Genomic DNA, 21,562 nt, shown 5'->3' with positions numbered 1-21,562 from the left:
AGGCTTTGAGTGCTCACAGAACTACAGCATAACTAAGACTAGATGGTATGCAGTGAAATACCTTTTACCACATTAAGCAGCTTTTCCAAGTGGTTATGTTCTTTGCCATTGTATATAACAGCTTCAACAGAGAAGATGAGCTTAGGCTGAATTTGGGAAAATCTGTCCAGTACCCCCTAGGGAAATAGAGAAAAAGAAGTTCAAGTTAAATTGCTACAGTATGAAAACCCACTAGATACTAAATGCAAATCCCAATTCAAGCAAGGAATAAGGACAGGAATTAGCAGGAGAACTGTTCAAAGACTGCCTGCTTGTCTTTCACTCACCCAAGGTTTTCACAGTACAACAGGTTTGTAACAATCTATTTCATGACTCCCAAATACATCAACCAATAAAAAAGATAAAATCACCACAAATCACAGAATGCCATTTGCTGAAGGATCAAGCTCAAAGCAATCTAAGCAGTTAACAATTCATCTTGAGAATCACTTATACTCATCTAAAGAGGATAAGCACCTGTAATGTGAGCAGGAGTCAGGCATTTAATTTACTTGAAGGTCTACACAACTCCTACCTACATCTGCACGCCCTTGTAAACTGCCCCCAACATTCCTTGGAGAATGTACCAGTAGTTGGGCAGTCTCCTTCTGCACAGGGGAGAAACTGAGAAACACCAGTCTTCTTGAAGATGCCTTTATCACACAGCAAGGTGGCACTTCACACAGACTGGCAGCTTTGTTCAGCTATGATTAACAAAGGAAACTCTACCACTGGGTGTTACCAGAGTTACTAGATATTGAAAACACACATCCATACCTACTACCAACAAAAAACTATCACAGCTCCTTTAGAACCTCTGGGGCAGGACACATTCAAATGCTAAGTTTTCTCCTCCAGCTTACACTGTTTTTGAGGAATTTACTATAGCTATTATGACATTTGAGAGAAAAACCCTTCTGGCATTTTTTCCCCCAGGTACACAGCATGCAGCAGCCTACCACAAATGGATCTTTTTGTATTCAACAGCAAGAAGCAAATCCGTTTACTAAAAGCTCTCAGCACACAGCAATGTTCACATCCCTCTCTAGCTACATTACTTGAAACATTAAGAACTACAAGATTACTCCATACTGTAAAATTGTCAGATAACTATTCAACAACAATCTCCTAGATCATGTTGCAAAAAATCAGACTTCAGTCGTGTGCTTATTCTTTCCAGCATTCTTTATTCTTCGTCTCCTGTTTTGCCCTCTACTTTGCAGCCAAAATGACACAAATTATTACCAAAAGACCAATGCAAAAACATCGCAGTCAAGTAATCTCTATTACGCTCCTCCTTCCCAAGCTAGACTGGTCAGGGTTGCAAGAAAGCCTCCTGCAGAAGTACAGAGGTCCTGTCCTGACAACTTTTCCGTGTTGTCTTTTTAGGAGAGCTCGCTGAACACCACAGGGATATGACTAAATATGCAACTGTCTCTGCTGAGTATGTCACAACTTTCCTATCACCCGAAGATGCATTTCCTTTTCCTTATTCACATCATAAGAAAATACAGTAAGCATGCATTGACACCTAACTTTATCAATTAGCTTAAAACAAAAATCACTAGAATCTGTTTTGGTGGCAGAAGTTGTTTTCAAGAAGCCTCTAACGTGTTAGCTAACAAACTCAGAAATGTAGATTTAATTAATACATCAAAGTTACCCTCTAAGGGAGTATGAAATCAAATTTCCTGCTTTCTTAGGTATGCAATCAAACATTTCTTTGTACCATTTTCAAAGAACAGACCAAGCAGCCAAATTACACACAGCACATGTATGTGTATGCACGTGTATGCATATACACATTCATGCTGCGCATGGAGCGTACATATCCCATATCCATGCTGCCTGATGTTTAAAAAAATTAAAGACTAATGAGAGGGCTTTAAGAGAAGAATCACATCTGAAGAGAGGTGTGAATCAGAAAGAGATGGCTATAAATCTCAGGGTCTTAACCAATGCTGCTAATACACCCAGTTGGATTCATTAGCACTGGCAGAATCAAATCCCACAGGGCAGCCTGGTATGATACAAGGGCAATACAAACAGATGGAACACGTAATTGCTACACTAAAACTTCAGTCCAACCAGATGGCTCAGCAAGGAATTGCTTTAATGAAAAATTCAGGTATACCAGATATGGCTCATTCTATTCTCTGAGCCTCAAATCCAGTACTAAAACACTGTGCAGAGCCCCGTGAATGAAGCTGCACTGATTTTACTCCAAAGGTTCCTCATATAGTTCTAAGAGAAGAGGCTCTTCTTAAACTTAATATAGCCAATGATTTCTTATGCACGGGCCGCAAAGAACCACTTTCCTATTAATATACCAAAAGGGATAACAAGGACTAGAGAAATGAAGGGAAAGCTGCCAAGAGCTGCATTCTGTGTGGGAGGGAGCTCACTGGTTCTCTGACAGCAGACTTCCTGAACGCTTGTGAAGTCTTTGGATGTATGGCATTCAGAGCCTGCAATGTGTAGGCACTTCTGAGAAGTGACATTTCTAAGCTTCACAAAACATATATACACAATTGGATTTGAAAAGTTGAAATTGCTACACTATTTCCCAAAACACAAACAGAATCTTCGTTTACGTTAACAAGACTAATGCAACTGCACAGAAGGAGGAATATCTTTTCCTTAGGGTGAAAGCCAATATCCCTGGAGACCTCTGCTGATCTCCCTCAAGATCTTAGGGTTTGAATTCATGCCAACACACGCTGCCGAGCCAAAAGAGAATAAATGACATCGATGGCACTGCTGCTCCAAGGCTAAGTTTCATTAAAAGACTATCACAAAAACTAAATAAAGCCGGGCACTGAAAATAACAGCATATCAACATGGACAGAAAACAAACCAGTACTCTGTAATGCAAGTGAAATGAACAATCTTCTCCCAGATGAGAGATCAAATCACATTGCAAAGAAAATACTTCATACTGTCATTCTCTGAGCAAGCGGAAAATATTTGTAGAACAGATTGATCATTACATGCTGTAATGATTTTTTTAATCATTTTTTTTTTTCCCAATGATACAACCTCAAGTGTAAGAAAGTGGAATCCTGCTGCCCTCTAGCGCTAGAGAGGACAGCTCCATGCATCTAACCAGCTCCTGGTTAACGGAGATTGAGGGTATGCATTACCTAAAATCATTGGTGTTTTCTGGGTTCTGCAGTGCATAGATAGTACATTCTCCAATGCTTTCATGGAAACTTTTAGATAGAACAAAGGTTCAACACTCCATTTAGAAGTGATTTGTATCAGTTGCTGCTTGCGATGTGTGCTAAAGACTTTCCAAAGAAGCAGAATATATCCCAAAGCTTCCAGGCACACTAATGTCTGTTAGGATATCATGTTCATTTTTGCCATATTTTATACACAGCACTTACTCCTACACTAAAAAAAAAGAAAGAGTCAAAGAGGTTAGTGATATTAACCTGAAATTCCTCACCTTGTTGGCAAAGCCTTCTGGAAAAGACCAAATGAACTGTTGTTCAGTTTACCCACATAGGAGGCAGAGGAAGAGACTACTTATACAAAGAAACTGGTCTGTAGCTAAGCAGGCCTAGGGAAAGATTTGAGAAGTAGGGCCTAGCCCAGATAACTCTGCTGCATTGCTGTTCATTTGCACATTTAATGTAATAAAAGCTCACAAAGACTATAAATTCCACCCAAAAATATCCCAGCAGTGAGTTAGCTAAAGATACACAAATTACAGTGCAGAATGTCATTATTGATAACTGGAAGCATGGATTGTAGCTAGAAAAAAATGTGGTGTACTTGGCTGTGCCAGGAGGTGGCAGTAAGACTAAAGTGAACAAAATCTGCCACTTCATCATTTTATTTGTATGAAACAGTGATAGCTTTTCTGCAGTAATAGGCTACTCACATTAATGCCCAAAGTCTGGTGATGTTGAACTCCAGATAGCGCCGATACTTGCAGCAGCCAGCATTGCTTCCACTGCATGAATGCTGTTTGGTAAGTAACCTATGGCAGAATTTGAACAGTTAGAGATGGAAGAAAACTAAAAACATACCAAACCTTACAGTAAATATAATGTATACAATAGCCAGTTTGAACAGACTTTTCCTAGACTGAAGCATCCTTTAAAGTTTTCCACACATAATGTCCTCCTTCAAAGTCAAATGAGTTACATGAGGAATTAGAAGCAATTCCACTTATAAAATAGCTGTATTTTATATCTACAGGTTATTCTCCAATTTACAAATGTTTCTTTCTTCATTAATGAGACTTTCAGGTTAAGAGGGCAGCACACTGAAAAGAAGAACTGGGAGAGAGTAAGTTAGTGGTTTGAATTGGGTACAGAGAGTAATACAACAGCATGCAGGGGAAGAGAACAGGGGTTTAGAAATAATCAGTTCCAAAAGCAGAGATTCAAACTTTACAGTACCAGGATCTTGAACACAAACAAGCAAAACCAGTGTCTCAGCTGTTAAGGAACAACACAGTAGGACAAGCCCTGAAACATCCCCACAAAAATGTAGCTCTTCAGGTTTAATCTCAATAGCTTGCAACAAGATTCAAGATTGAAATGCATACAGAAAGGAAATTAATGTCAAGAAGTTAGATTTTCAGTGGGCTCGATTTGAGCAAATGTCCCAGAAGTGCTGGGGGCTGAGATCAACCCTCAGCTGATCAGAATCCAACCCACAGGGTGGAAACATGCAACTGAAATCAGAAAGTACACTAAAATAGATAAAAAAAAATCTGGAGTTGCAGATCATCCAGCTTAAGTAACAAAAAGATGTCCAAGTAGGTTGAAAAAGGCATGACAGGCCTAATGGTAGTACTTGGACATCTAATTCAAACTCAGTGTTTGAAAGCAAACTTAAATGGCAATAAAAATGCTTTCCAACCAGTTTAACAGAAGTGGTGAGCACTGACTGCAGTAAAAGTTGTAGGTGCTTCCACAAGTATCTACCAGACAGCAAACCTCACCAGTGCTAAGCACTCCTCAAAGAAAGATTATGGATATTCTCTTCAGTACAGGAACTAGGATGGCAGATCTTCATAGCAATTTCTGTACATTAATTTATCAAGGAGGGTACTGAGCTTGACTTTTACCAGTTTGTCTACACAGCTTGAAAATTCTATCCTTTTTCAGCTGTGTATAAAATAGACTTTAAAAGTCAAATTGGTAAACTGAGATTTTTTTTCTTCTTCACAATTCAAAACCAGTAAAATCAATTTCCTTAAGCCAGCTTGACCGCTCCAGTTAATGTGGTAAACTGTTTGCTTTTGGGTGCAGCAACTTTGAAAACAGCATTATGACTTGGAGCCCAACGATTTCTGGAGAAAACACAACTGTGAATAAAAGCTTCACACCATGTTAAGATATAAATTACTCCCTAGAACTGCTTTTGTGGTGTTTTGTTCAGAGAAGTTCTAAGTACATAAAGTGCAAGCCCAAACCTCATGCCCATAAAGGCATTATTACTTGACATTTTTCCCTTAGGGACAACAGTTATGTTACAAAGTACAGTATCCCAAATCTTTTGGGGACATTTCCTCTTTAAGAGAATCCTCTCCCTGAGAAATTGGTTTGGAATTTTAAATATATGAACTAGAACAGACTGAAATGGAATTTTGTGGATGGAAAAGCAGTTCTTTTTTAATTGATGCCAAATATTTCCACTGAGCATTTCTTAGATGCGATTATCAAGGGGCCAGGAGCAATGAAAACTGAAAGATGTCTCTTCATGCTTTGGAGTAGTTATTACTATGTCCATAGCTTACAAGCATCAGTTCTACTATAAGGAAGTTCTCAGTTCACCATCCTACAAAGCCCCGAGGCAAGAACTCAAGTCTCTGTTAGTATTGTGAGCCAGGACAATCAAACATCACTTTCATTGCCACTTGGCTTTGAGGTGGTGGTTGAGTTTTAGAGGCTATCAGGCCAAAAACTGCCCAAGGTATGGAAACATGCAGGCAACTTACTCCACACTTCTGCACCATACCCCATCACTGCAGGCAGCCAGCCTGCTTGCTCATTGGATTCTCATGTGTTTGTCCTAATCCCCACACAGGTATTATGAATAATAATGTGGATCTATTCTGGAAAGAGATCCTCCAAGCACAGCAAGTGTAAGAACTCGATTCCTTTCTCTCAACAGCTCCCAACTCTGACACAAACTACTTCTGCTGTCAGTCTTTCACATTAAACTGGATTCTCAAAACAAAAATGACACATCAGAGATGTTGCAGATCAATGACAGCAACTCTCATGTATGCAAAACTCCCTGCATTTGAGTGTTTCCCTTGAGGTATCAACTGACTCCTCAAAGCATTCAGTAGGCTGACACAGGCATAAGTGTCTAAAACTTGAACAGGAATATTGCTGACAGAGGATAAAAGTACAACTTTTTAGCAGGATTCACATCAGGGAGTCACAGAACAGGTGAATATGTACAGAAGATCTGTACTACAGAGAATAATGTACAGTTAATTTAAATATTCGATCATATATTGTTCATATATATTAACTAAGAGCCTCCATTGTCCCTTGATTACAGATATTTAAGCTCAGGATCAAATCTAGCATTTGTCAAACATGGGTAAAGTCTACAGGGGTACGTTGCCTATCTCTGTATCTTAACTTACCCCTTTCTGGAAGCTGGTTAAGAAGTGTGGAAACTATCTATTTCTTATTAGGAAGAAGAGGATCTCATACCTTCTTTGGGTATTGAAAGCAATTGAATAGAAGGCTCCAAAAACAGAAGTTTGGGAGAACCCAGCAACTAGAATTCAGGGTATGGACATTACCAAAGCGTCCCTAGCAGGCATTTCCTCCTGACTGTAAGTATGTATAAAATCTCCATCAGGACCAAAAGACATAGAAGATTTACTTTGACAATAAACCCTGTGACAAATCTGTAAGCAGGACAAGTAATATCTTAAAAAGACACCATATGGATTTTTTTACAGGCACTTAGAGCCTGGATCTGCTCAGGACAGCATTTCTGTCAGGTGCTGTTTACTTGAACCTAGCACAGGCTGAGATGACACTCCAGTTGTTTGTTTACACTATTTAGCAACTGAATAGGTGAAAATTGTAGTCCAAAAATTTCTGGTATGACCATGCTGGAAACTATGTCAAAAGTCTCATCTCTGAGTGCTGAGAACCCATTCCCTGCAAGCATCTACTGCCTTTGTAAAGCAGAATAAAAGTGTACTCAGAAACAGAGGCAGCCAAGCATTTGAATTAAAAAAAAAAAACCAAAAAGCCCCAAACTTGAACCCTGCATCAAAGATTTAGTTTGAGCCTTGAAAGAATGCATCAGGAGGAAGGACAGCAGGGAGCTACAATATCTTAATGGCTTGTACTATTGATCTACACCAGCTCTCAAACAGAAGATACAACAACCAGACTACCAGCTTCTCTTTGATTTAATATAGCGTTTCACACTCCTGTAGGACTTTAAGGTGGTCATCCTACCTAACATTACTGTGGCCTGAAACTATTAGTAACATGCTAATCTCCTTACAAAGCTAGCTTTAAAACCCACGTAAGCAACAAGGGCTAATGCAGTTACTATAGGTAAAATACCAGCTTTAAACAATGTAATTCATTGATGTTTTGTTGAGGATTTTGTGCGAACACATGGGGAAGATTAGTTTGTTTTTAACTGCTGACTTGCAATAGAACAAAACTGGCTATGGGATATAATAGAAGCAACCTATCTCTCAGAAAACACAGATACTCCCAGTTTTATTTATTCCTGCTGCAGACATTGTTATTTGCCAAACAGATGACCAGTGGGAGATGTTCTTCACATGTGGATCTGTGTAGCTTGCATTAGGCATTGTGTCAGTCCCTTCCAACTGTTCAAGAATCATTGACAGTATCACAACACATCTTTAGAAGAAGAGATACATTTTACCTCACATCTGCTTCAATTATATTTACTATTAACTGCTGTCTCCTTAGTGATACAAAGGGAAGACTGGGATGCAATCAAGCTGAAGAAGCACTGACATCACTGCTTGTCCACCCACATTCACCCACCTCCAGCTTTAACATACTATTACTGTCATGATGCAACCATGAATTGTATTGAACTAACAAGGGATATGTTAAGTATAATGAAAGTTAAAGTAGTTTTTCTCTTAGAGGTAGTAAAATATGGAGACGAAATTCACGAGAAAGCAATGTTAATGGTCTTGCATATAATTCTAACAGCTCAAGATTTCCAGTGATTTTAAGAGAGAAAGTGGCAACAAAGGGCATTCAGAACCTGTCAGGCTGACTAGGTGTGGGCAACTATAGTAAAACTAAAGTATCTCCCTCCTATTCAAAAGCTGATTTCTCAGCAGGCAGTAAAAGCATGCCCTGTTATTACTGCTATAAAACACATGAAGAATCACCCTTCCTTCTGCCAACCTGCTATAAATTTTGGAACAAATTAGGTCCAGTAGATTTTGGCAAGCTTTGGAGAGCCTCGTCTTTGATACAAGTGGGTGCAGCACTCAAACTTTCCCACCCAACACTTAACATCTCTCCCCCATTTCAATTTGGGATTTGGAGAAAAGCCTGCAGCCTGAACCTCTGACTGTGATGTTACGGTTTAGCTCTTCCAAGGACTGCCAATATCTTCTGGCATAGGAGAGAAACATATGAAAGAAGTTGAGAAAATTAAAATATATATTTCTCTCTCTAAATAGCTGCATTGCTTGCTAAAAATCCCATCGGATTCTTTCACAGGGAAGCTCTCCCTACACACAGGGCTGCTGCCAATCTGTCGAGTCAGGAGTCAAGGACTGGGAGCAGCAGGGGAAGGTAAGGAGTGGAACAGTGCAAGTGATGGGAGCTGATACGTGTTCATCTGACTGAAGATTACAAGGAATAAAGCCAGCCAGGGGAAGAGGAGAGTGGCAAAAAGCAAAATGTGAGAAAATACCCAAAAGAAAAAAAGCATATAAATACTCTGGGTAATTTAAAAGGCTCTACCTGAGCCCAAAAACATACTGTGATTTTTAAGGACAGAAAGAGGTTGCCTAGATTCATTAATCTTTTCTGTTATCAAAAGTAAAGGGCTTTGTAAGGACTCCAAGCACGATGCAAGCCTGCTTCCACAAATAAGCTATAACTGCTCATAAAGACGAGCTTAAGCTACTGAAAAGCTCAAGGGGCCCAGCACAGATACTTGGTACCTACAGCAGCTGGGCAGAGACGTCTCTGTTGTGGAAGTGCCAGACGGGAAATTTTGGCTTAGGAAATGCACAAGAACGCCAAGGGAAAATCAAGCTGCAGCTTACTCAAAGGATGGGAGCTGAACTTGCTGCCTTCTGCACGTAAAAATCCTGTATAAATAAAAATAAGGGGGATCTATTCATACAATCTTCATCTTTCAATTTAAATAAGAGGTCAGCCAGCTGCCAAAACAACAAACGATTCAGGAGGCAGCCAGCCTGCAGTTGTGCTAAGCAAAACGCAGTCCTTAACTAAAAGGAACTGTTATTAAAATTAAAGTAGCATTATTAGCTTAATTATTAGCACCACTGGCTATATTGCAATAGCACATTTTCTCCAGCTACAGAGTACGTTTCTCCTGCACAGTCCACCTTACAAAGAATTGCCCACAAGATGAGCACAATGTGAGAGCATCCTATGTGGTCTTTTCCCAAACACAGTATTTCTAACTTGATTAGAAGAGTTCTAGCAGTGATAACCAGGTTGCAGAGAGGCCTTTAATTTGCACCTTAGAAGACAAAACAAGCTCATGCAGGAGAATTCTCAATCTTAATTCAGAATGTATGTTCCCATTAAATGTGGCTGTACCTGCTCATACTTAAACATTAATATTACATCTGTTACCCTGGTGAGCAGTATTTTCTTCCCAGAAATTGAAAACCTCTCATTTAGCATCACACATCAATATGTAAAGTCTAAGAAATGGACTTTAACCTGAGAACACCAAACAACACTTACAGAAAGCATCAAAGATGTCAGCAGAAACCTGACTAGGTCTTCTGACTGATTTCATGACATCTGAGTTTCCAGTTCTATGCACAATTATGTATTGTCTTACCAATGTCTTTGGGCCAATTTTAAAATACACACAACCCACTTTTAACATTTGATGTACACATTGGAGGACAGGTAGTAAGAAAAAACTACACTTAAATTCTAAATATTCAAACTTTGTAGAGTAGAAGTTTTCCTATTCTTTAGTTTGGTTTCAATCAGAGACTGTTGCTCCTCAACAAGTTGACAGGTATAAATGTGAGTGTCAACACTGAAAATGGAGACAAAGTTAAGCATTAGCCTTCATTCAGACAAACCTTCCTGACTTTGCTGGATGGTTCATATCCAATTAAGGATTTAGCTCTAATTCTATGTAAAAAGCAAGCCACCAGCTGTGATAATTAAACGTTCAGTTACCAGTTCCATAGAACACTCATAGCATATGCATGAAGTATGAGCTCTCGAGTATATTTTACATTTGCAGGTCATATTTGTAGGTTTAAAAAATAATGCATACCCTTCTGGTTTTGAAGACATGGGCTCAAGTTCTGGTTTGTAACATGCAGAAAACAAACCAGTTTCATCACTTTGGGTTTGCATCATGTAAGAATTTACACATACTTAGGACAATGGCCAAGTATTGCTCAAAGAACATGCAATTCCCATAGGAAGATGGATATGCACATCAGCAGAACCTCCAGGTAGGAGTGAAGGAGCTTCAAGGATATCGAAGTTTTGACTTACACTACACTGATGAAACTGAAAAGCCTGTGTTATAGAGCACATGAAGTACAGAGATGAAGTAGTTCAGCTGGAAGGGCAAACCCAGCAATTTAGAAATAAATGGAACAAAACCAGCTTGAATAACTCCTTTCTATGCCTGGACTGTATACTGCACAAGCTGTTCACATGAAAAAAACCTGTTTTTACAGAAAGATTCACATGACAATCTTTTGATAGGAAATAATATTCCAGAAGATCTTGTGAGTTACTGAAAGCATCTCAGGGTTTTAAACTACTAATCTCTGCATTGCTATGACTTGAAAAATTACTGCTCACCGGCTGTTCACCACCACAGTGCTGGAAGACACTATTCCCAAGAGCACTGGTGGCAGAAGGTAGTACAAATCCATTCCTCGAGAACTGCCATTCACAGTGCACCATATTAACTGAGGCCCTAGGGGCAGTAACTTCCAGTTGGCACCAGAACAACCAACCTGGGACAGGAATTCCCAGGACTGCTCCCATGTGATGTGCCAGACCTCGTGAGTTAGGGCTCAGCTAGATGCAAAGTCTCCATCACTTCTGCTTCCGTGGAGTGCTTATGAAGCAGTCCTTAGTGAAGCTATGAATGAGGTATTTTCCTTCCCCCTCCAGTGCTAGAGGACATGCAGGCTAATCCAGGTTCCTTCCCTCTAGAAGTGTATTTCATACAAATGTAAATATAGCAGCATAAGAGCCTTTTCTTCAGGATGTTTCTGTGAAATAGTACTTCACATTCATGTTTCCGTAACTTTGACTACTCACCCAAGAAAATTTCACCTCCTGTCCTTTAAAAAAAGCTACTCACCCACAATTCTGTCTCCTACTTTTACTCCCATCTTCCTCATCGCTGCGGCGTACAGAGCTACAGCTTGTCTGAGTTCTTCAAAAGTAACTTTCACGATTTCTTCTTTGCCTTCCTCTGAGGAAAAACGATTAAAAGAATCAGTCAGAAATCCTGCACTGCAACATAATTAGAGTCTAGTATAAACAATTAATTCTGGAAGAAAAAGAATATTAAGCTATTTCAGGAGAAGAGTTTCCACTAATAATTATACTTTTTGCTTTTCAAGTTCCTCTTATGCTTTTCTATTTAATGGAAATCAAGTATTAATCAGTAGTATTCATTCAGTAGGCATGATGACAGGAACATACATCTGTGGAAACGCAAACTGTTCACTGGAGAAAGGTATGAACTGAAAGAGCATTCATGAGAAACAGATTGCATTCACCAGTCTTACTTTCTAACATGAAAAGAACAACCTCCTTTTCCCTTTTTGCTTAGTTTTCTCATTCGGTCTAGGAAGCAGCATCAAGGTGCCATCTTCAGGTTTTATCACAGCAAGTCACTGTTAACTAGAAAATCATCCACAGACAGTTACTAAGGTCTGACTTTTAATAAGCTTTTTTAAACATCTGTGCCTGCCAACATACCACAAAGCAGATAAACTAAACTGGACTCCATTCATCCCTGAAAAGATCTGCAGGGTGTTTTCATTTTCATACTGAATGTCAGATGTTACATAAGCTGTTAATAAATCACTTGTGAAACAAAGTGAACAAATCTAAATGCTATGAAAGGCAAAGTTAGTCATCCCAAGGATCCCTTCATGTAGTTCCTCAATGCGACTCTTGCAAAGCATTTGGACTGTCCTGTTCCCAGTATCCGGCATTCCTTATGAAAACAAATATGCCAAGTATGTTATAACAAAAATGTGCTGCATGCCCTGGTACAGCTGCCATCAGTCTGATTTCCTTAAACAGGGAACAACATAAGTCAACGTAATGTGTAGCTCATAAGCTGAGCAGGGACTGCTGAGAGATTCAGTATTCCCATCAAACAGAAAATAGGATTCTGATATTGTTCCATGATTAAAAGCAGCAGGAGAAGGGAGTCAAAAGTAAGAGATTCACAGTGGAAGCCAGTGACAAGTGAAATTGTTTAAGAAAGTTACATTTACATTCCAGTGCTCTATTAGACCCACATTGCTCCCACAGAATATATCCCTAGTGAATACACAAACCTAGCATGGGTTCCCAAAACACCACTCTGACCTAGCAGCAAGGGGTTAACAAAGAATACTCTGACTTAAGAGATCTTAAGAAGATTAAATACAGCAGTAGGTCATGAAAAGAAGTGCTGGTGGAAGTCTGTTCAGCAGAGAAGTGTGTTCAGCCCAGCACTCATGCAGTATTCACTGGAAAATTATTTTGCTCCTTTTGGTATCACTGCCTGTGATTATGACACAAAGCAGTGAGTTTCTGGCACACCCCATGTTCTCCTAACAAGAAATAAGACCTACAGGAACAATGCAATCACATGTCAAACCAAATAATTCACTAGATTGCTAATAATTCCTTCAATAATTTGAACTGAAAGCATTGAACTACTTTTTCTCAAGTTGCATGTTTAGCTTTTAGCATTAACAAATCAATCGCATCAATTCCACATACATTAAGAGTTGACTTACTAATCAGTGCTTGGCTGTTGCACAAGATGTACTTCACTACGTTGATTTTTTTCCCTTTAAATAATATATGGGCTGCTTTTCTAACGGTCTCAAATTTGAAAGTGATGAGTTCATCACTTTGAAGCCAGCTTTCTATGACAAGCCTCACTCTTATCAGACTTCACCAGGTCAATTCTTATGACACCAAAACTGGGTCACAGATTTTTCCCATTCTCTCTGAACTGGCAGTTGATTTAATATATATGTGTGTGTATATTTTCATATATATGTGATCAGAGAGGTTTCTCTCAGTACTTCTAAGGAGTAAAATGCAACTGGTAAGTATTTCTTAAGCAGTAAGCTTACAGAAAACAATTGTCTCCCATTGTTTTCAAACAGCTATCAGAACAACAGTAATACACAGGTAATTCAAAAACTGATCTCCATGCATCAGAAATCAGAAACTAAGACTTTTAACACCTAAAACCAACCAATCTATAGTTCTGCATCATTTTCTCTGCTAATGAGCTGCAAGTCTTCACTGTTTATTGTTAAGCTATTATGAAGCACCACTGCTCGGTCAGTCTTATGGGAAGGATTATGTCCAGCAAAAGAGCAGCTCAGAATGCAGTTCCCTAGGAAGCACTCACATACCTGCACAGAAGCTAATTCCATCTAACAGATCAGAATATTTTTTTAAGTTATCAAAGTAAACAGACACAGGGAAGGACTTTGTCTTAACATTACCATCCTAATTATGAGTATTCCCAGATTTTATGAGACTTAAATCTTCTCCACAATAACAAAAGATTAAGTCTGAGGTTTAGTGCTTCAGAAAAGTGAAATTCCAAGTCTCCCATGCATGTAACTGTCATTCCTTTCTCTACCGTCAAAACCAGAGTTAATTCCCACCTACATCCCATGTAGTACTTAGTATTCCTAAATTTATTTTAGGCATAGGAAGAGCACAGGAAGGACAGTATCAAGCAACAGTGCCAAAATACTTCCTGAAGGCAAGCATTAGACAAGTGTTTATGACAAATGTGAAGTAACAGCTCAAATATTGAGTGATGTTAAACACAGCATGATCCCCACTACCTTAATGCAGTTAAGCCCATTCTAAGAGAACTTCATTTAGTTTATCAAGGACTTTTCAGAACTCTCTATATTCCCAGAGCACGTTTTGCTGCTACTTGCAGAGCTGTAATTCTGCAGAATTACTGACTTCATTTTCCTCTTTTGTCCCTACCCAAGCCAGTTTATCTCAAGGCTTCATATAAAGAAGAGTTGTTTTATAAGGCCTGAATTGTAAATACAAGCCATTAATTCTTTCTTACTTGCTGCATACAGTGCAATCTTGTCATTGTCCTTGTGCCTCAGAAGGTTTTCTGCATAGTTCAGACGGCTGCCTTTAAACCATTCCGGGACATCTACAATGCTTTTGGATGTATCAACCACCTGAAAAATAAAAAAAAAAATAGATATATTCCTGGAAGACTGTGATGTTATTTTTCAAAGCACTGTACAGAAATCAGCTATCTAATTCCAAACTCTTTATGTACTCTATTAGGCATTAATAATTTCTCCCAGCCTACAGATGGCAAACAAAGATACTAGATCCTGTAATTACAGGCCTGGAAAGATTATTTGTCAACTGTCACAAGCAAAGACATCATTACAACATCACTAGAAAACGTTCCCCACTCACAGTTCTACCCCCGGACCAGCCTTAAACACACAAGTGAAGCAAACCAGTATGACTACGTGCAGACCACAAGATACACACAAACCACGGAGCACGCTGGGGTTTTGCCTCTGGGAATGTCTCAAAGAGGGACTGAGCTACAGGGTTTTGTAGCTCTCTATCAGGACACACTCCAGCCTCTCTCTTATAAAAATCAAAGGTGTGAGTACCCATTCTTCCCCAACATGAATCACAAGGCACAGAGACCAACATCAGGAACTTAGACAACAGTAATTCCAAACAACTCTAGACTAAACAAGTGAACTGTATAGTAAAATGTAACTAAAAAGGTCAAACTTTCTATTCCAATTCTCCATTTTTAGGATTAAGTTGCAGTAAACATATAAGCACTCCACAGCTTCCTCCAGAGCGCAGAACTACTGCTACTAACCTCAACAACTAACAAATATTGCATCACAATCTGCGAGGGTGGATATTTCTACCTCCCTTGATTTGCTGTTGTCTAAAAAGAGAGTCCAACAACCAAACAAAGCCCATATTAAGTAACTCCCCATTTAGGACTAAGACATTCAAAGAACTGATAAAAGCAATTAAATCACAATGATATATTCAGTTGAAACAACTTCCCCTCATCTTGAACTAATTAAGCTTCAAAAATAGTAAATTACCCCTGATTAAGTCACAATTAAGACTATACTTGAATAAGTGATAGGTAAAGAGCCCCTTCACATTAGCCACAAAGGAATGCAAATTCCTCCACAATGTCCCACTGTTTAGCAACTCAACTGCCCAGCAGCACATGTATTTTGTAATCTTTAAATTCAAGCTTCATTTATAATTGTGTTTTTGAAAGCTTCAGCTTATACCCTCAGGTGTCTCATGGACTGCACATGCATTACAGAAACAGCATTCTTCCAGACCAAGTGAAAGGCTCTTCTGAAAGCCAGAGAGAACTCAAAATAACTCCCATTCCAGAAAACCTAATATTTCTGTGCTTTGGAGACGTGCACTGTGTGTATTACTGGAGGCAGTTTTAGAAGGTAAGGCTCATGTGGAAGTGCTCTACTCTACTACTTAATTTCAATTAATTTCTAGAAATGGGACAAATGGGATTTACAACATTTACAGTTTATCAACAAGGCTGTAGAATTTGTTACATTTTTTTGTATATAATACATATATGATGAAGGAATAGAAGCCATTCAAAACTGACTCACTACTGACTTCCTTAGCTGAAGTGAGGCAGAGTGTTTTCAGCTTTTTTGAGGGACAAGATCTAACATACCCCATTTTCCTTGAAGGAGAAAACCCCTTCAAATAGTTCCAGTAGCATAAGGTGCTGGACTGCATACTTGATGCTCAATTACTTTCTTCCCAGGTAACACCTATGACTCCTACTTAAGCCCAATCTCTTAGGTGGTAGCACTCTGTTATATGAACATCCTCATGTCTCCCACAGAGGCAAGTTCTCAACAAGCAACACAAAACTCAAGGTCTGCTAGTTCTTTAGTAGATGTCAGCTCTAGCAAGTCTTAGGAAAATTACCAGAGCGTTGCAACAAACATTTTCACTTCACACAGTCCAACAATAGCTCAGCAAGTCCAGAGGAACTAAGTGCAGTCTACAGCACTGCTGACTGCAGTCCTCATTGAATGAGTAAGGCTTTACTCCTACTCACAGCAGCAATGGCACACAAGACCAATATGTGAGGTTAGTGTGGAACATGCCAAATATCAGCTGTGCTCCCGTTCTACAATTGCTCTTCTCAGCAGCTAACCAGTGGACTGCTTCGCAAGCCTCAGAGCTATGTGAATAAACATCACATTTAGATATATTCCTTCTGTCCACACCTCTACTGTATTTCCCCTCCTTCAAGTGGTTTGCTAGTTGTGCTATAACCATGCATCATCATGCCTCAGATTCTGCTTACCCTAAACAAAAACTATACTTTTGAGAATTAATCTCACCACTACCATGAGACAGGTCATCTTTGCCTTACTGTGGTACATGTGATATTATGTCTGACCTGAAGAGCAGAACAGCATGCTTCATGAAAAGCTAGAGAATCGGCACTATCAGAACGCTCAAAGCAGCTCCTCTCCAGGAACAATGGCTGTCAGGCACTTCTTGTAGCAAAAATAAGTAAGTTTTAGACTTATATTCCTCATTTAAAATCAACAGCTACTTCAACTTGACATAACAGTGCTAATGCTGCCAAGCCAGTATAGCTTCACACACTGCCAAGTACCTTCGTTCTTTTCAGAGGTGGCATGGATATCAATTGCTATAGTGATGAGCATGTCTACAAATACTTAAAACCTTTAACTAAAGTTTCAATAAAACACTAGCTGTCTGTATTATATATACACACACAAGATTTTATTGTTTCTTGGAATGACCTGTGAAAGTAGAAACTGTTCCACTGGGCTGTGAACAAAGGAGTCAACTCCAGTTGATGAAAAATTTTATTTTCCTTCAAAGCATAATGCTTACTTCCAACAAGTTTAAGACACTTTCAAACTTTTCAAACTCTTCAGCTACCACAGAACAGCTCAGTTACTGTGACCAGCCTGTCCTCTGACATATAACAGAAACAGACCCATGGTAGGACTACACCAAGTCAGCTTTGAGGCTCAGGAAAGCTTGAGTCAAGCCTTGAAGCTGACACTGTGCTGACACAGAGGAATGTCGAGGCAAACAGCAAGAGCCATTAAAGAGTGAGTCAAGTATCTTCTGCAGTAGTTGTCTGTCAGCTGACAGACCTCTCCTGGTTTAAGATCTCACATCATAGCAAGACCACTGTAAAACAGGCATGCAGAGGCTAGAAGCTCAAAAGCAGTCTAGTTAAAGCCTTCCTAGACTTCCCCATCTTCTTGTTTCTCATCCTCAGTAAACATCCCAGGCCCACTATTGCCTGATTCAGTCTCCCTTCCATCAGCCACTGGTTGGCATCTGGAGGGACAGATTTTCAGGAGAACCAGACCTGTAAGGCAAGAGAAAAAAAGTATTGCTGTGCAGCTTGCTTCAGAACAGAACCACAGGAGGAAAACAGCTCCTAAAATAGCTTCTCCGAGCTGCTTGCTCAGGACAATATGCATTCATGTGGAAATTGAGAAAAAATAACCTTGCTCAGCAGCACAGAATATGTAGAGAAAATATAAACAGTAGCCCAAATACAACCTGGCCAGGTTTTGATCTACCATCAACAGGAAAAAAGATTTAAGTGTTTACAGCCTTCGGACTACACGCTCATAGCACTTCTTACAGGCTAGTTCTTGAAGGTAGTAAGAACTAGTTCTTAAATTCTGATTAATTCACTTCTCCTAAGGGGTGTGTACATTAGACACCTGAGCATGCACTTTCACAGCAGGAGGGGAACCACTTTATCATACAGGGTAGTACAGGAATTAGCAAGACAGGAAAAAACAAAAGAAACTTACCAGCTCCCTCTGTAGAACTGCCAGTACTGAGCGTTCTTGGACAGATGGCCTCCAGGGATTAAGATAGAAGTCTAGTCCTCTCTCTACTAAGTCCAGGGAAGTAATTAGTCCAACATCTTCCTCAGATGGAAAACCACAGGGTGATGTTGATATCCTACCCGAGGACTGTACAAGGCTCCAGCTTTTGCCCTCTCTTTGCAAAGAGCTTCAACATCACCTTTATTTCAAAGCAACACTGTGGCATGGTCTGGATTCAACTTCTGACTGCATTTAACCACTACCACAACACCCTCAGAGACATTTCAAGCCTATATCTGGTTGCAGAGACTTCCATAACCAGTTCTACAAAACCAGAGTTTAACAGGCATGCTTATCAGGTGAGGTGACTCCAGGAGCAAACACGAACTTGACTGCACGCCAGCACTTACGAAATCAACATGTTTTAGCAGCATAATCCTAAAGCCAGAAGGCAGTATATTGGCAGGACTCCTCAGCAGCAGCCAGGACTGCCAAGGTAAGTGAGAGCACACAACCACAGGGACATGACAGCACAATTGTCTAGGACAAGAGAACTTGAGGATTTCACTGCCCTGAAGTGTACCAGCAACAGAACACCACCACCCACCACACAAGGAAACTCAGGACTATACACTTGGCAGATACTTCATATCACTTGTAAAGGTTCCAGGAACAGGTCAAAAGATTGACTGTAAAACTGGTTTATTTCCCCTTTGTGTTGCAGTTGACTGTTTAAGAGAAACACTTACCTCATCGTACAGGCGAGAGCATACAATGTTGCTGTACTTCCAGAATTCTGCCCAGAAGTCTGAGAAGGACTCCACTGACCACTGGTATAAGTCATCGTAGTTGGCTGGAAGTAATACATATCTGTTAGCATTATGCAGATAATTACAGGAATTTAGACAAACTACAATTAGGGATATCCAGATAAATAATATTTGTGGCTAAAACAACCAGTAAGATAAAACTGATCACGCTTCTGTTCAAGGCAAGTTACTATAGCATCAACAGATATAGTCTACTTGAACACCTAAACAGATGGCATCATTTCACGTGTTAAAAGCCATATGCCACCACGGAGATAGAGACCTTTTCTAATAGCTCTGTGCAACATCTACCCCCCATCAGTGAAACTGAGGATTAGACAGCAGGACAGAGTCCCGCTTGCTGACACTTCCACTTCCTATCTTATCAACAGCATAATGCTTCCATACAGCAGAAGATAAATGAGTCTTCCTGATATTTGCTGTATGTTTCTAGTCCAGAACCAAAGACCTCTGATAGCATGGTAACATGGAGAGTAGATGCACTCATTTAACATCAACAGCACTGGTACAAAGGAAGTATACATTATTCCTTAATAGATAAGAGGTCTGACAGACTGCAGTTTACCTTTCCATGCTAAAACAGCATCAATAAAATTAAACAAGATGTTTACTAGCTAGATATTAAAACCATGACCTGTCATCAAAAACATGAGAGTGAGCAGTGTAAGCCTTACATGATTGTGAGACAGATAAGTAACCGAGGACGCACACCTAAACCCCACCATTCACACTAAATACCGAAATCGTGTGTAAAATAGTTTCAGGTATGAATAACTGAAGCTGGTTCCTCAGCAGCAACTTAGAAGTAACATTCCCAAGTCACATCCACACTGTCTGAAGCTGTGCCAAGAGCCAAATTAGATATGAGTACTGCCATCAGTGACAGTAGTAACAGTTTCCTGCTCTGCCAACTGTTTCCTATTTGATGCTTTCAGCTAAACCACTTGAAGTCATTTTCTCCAATTATCTTTGGTTTGTCATCCTGCTGTCCAGCTGACTGCTTCAGAAGTCATCTTTCCATCCTCTTCTTACAATGACATCTTCCAGATTTATAAGAGAAAAGCATTCAAAACCATCTCCACACTGTTACTCACACTTGATCACAACAGCTGTTTCCCCACCCAGTCTGTCCCTTCCACATCTTAGTCCACTCAGTCTTTTCCATCAATGTTAGATTACTCAATATGTACTACTGACATACCAGAAGCAAAGGTAAAGACTCTACTCCATAATTCAGCTTTTGCCTACGTGTTGCCTCAGTCCCAGCCTCCCACATGCCCTTTTTACTCTCCACCACTATTCCACAAACTGCACATCAGTGGGTCTGTGGTGTGCGGATAAGACTTTACCAAGGAAAGTTCAAGTTCCCACCTCCTCCTTCAAAAATCAGTTGTACTGCATGGTCCAAATCATTTGATAAAGGCAAAAAAGCTACAAGTAACCACTAAATTGGTTTCTTACAGTATGAACAGTTTGTTCTGTCTTATGTATACAGTTTGGCCCCAACTGAGCTTTAGCATGCAAATCCTTCAGAGCACAAGCCTGTTATTCTGCAATTAAACATTGCATCTTCTTACTACATCTTCAGCATTGGGCAGAACCATGCTGTTTAAAGGGTTATATTGCCCTTAGCTCTTCTCAGTGAGTCCACATCTTAATGTTACATAAAGAATCCATTCTTTGTTGTTGAATAGCACACAGACCGATGATCATCAGTTCAAACGTAATGGAAGTTGACAAAGGTTTCTATATATGCAGAGGAATCCACTTTTGAATGGAGATAGCCACTTCTAAATAGGGTGAAAAGAGTTCTAGTTGTTACAGCCATAAACACGGGCAGCACATCTGAAACTGCATTCAATCTTGATCACATGAGTACCAGTTAAATAACATTTCTACTCAGGAGTTTATCAAAATCCTATAGTAATTGACTTCCTATGTACCAGGAGAGTTATGTGCTATACATGTGTTCAAATGGGAAGTCCCCCAGCAGCCAAAATAACAACCTGGCTTGACTACATAGCAAGTTCCCAACCAAACTTCCTAATTGTTTTCCAGACATGAACTGCTAGAATCACTAGACACATTGCTACTACTCCAGAATGTCTCTGTACCACAGACACATTTATATTGGACTGACAAACTTGTCAGGCCACTTGCCAAAACTACCCCCTCCATTCCCCATCAGAAGAATGGCTATAGGAAAGCCACACAAGCCACCTGGTCCCCAAATGCTTGGAGAATACAGCATAGAGCAATCAAGTTAGAATTTGAAGGTTTGGCCCCCACATGCACTGAACTCTACCTGGTTCATGGCACAAATGAGCCCTCA

General features: G+C 39.8%; 1 protein-coding gene across 1 annotated transcript in view; it reads right to left on the bottom strand.

Moving 5' to 3' along the window:
• The window catches only part of AACS (acetoacetyl-CoA synthetase), a 41,082-nt gene that overhangs the window by 18,633 nt on the left and 887 nt on the right, over positions 1 to 21,562 (bottom strand). Inside the window, exons 2-7 of the mRNA XM_030501075.1 lie at positions 19,150 to 19,253; positions 14,575 to 14,695; positions 11,596 to 11,709; positions 3,937 to 4,027; positions 1,844 to 1,850; positions 62 to 176 (exon numbers count right to left, since the gene is read on the bottom strand). Coding sequence (XP_030356935.1) covers positions 62 to 176; positions 1,844 to 1,850; positions 3,937 to 4,027; positions 11,596 to 11,709; positions 14,575 to 14,695; positions 19,150 to 19,253 — 552 coding nt within the window. The remainder of the gene's footprint in view (positions 1 to 61; positions 177 to 1,843; positions 1,851 to 3,936; positions 4,028 to 11,595; positions 11,710 to 14,574; positions 14,696 to 19,149; positions 19,254 to 21,562) is intronic.

This window comes from Strigops habroptila, chromosome 11, assembly GCF_004027225.2.
Source record: "Strigops habroptila isolate Jane chromosome 11, bStrHab1.2.pri, whole genome shotgun sequence".
Classification (NCBI taxonomy): domain Eukaryota; kingdom Metazoa; phylum Chordata; class Aves; order Psittaciformes; family Psittacidae; genus Strigops; species Strigops habroptila.
The sequence above is the reverse complement of the archived record's forward strand: the minus strand, read 5'-3'. Positions and strand labels throughout refer to the sequence as shown.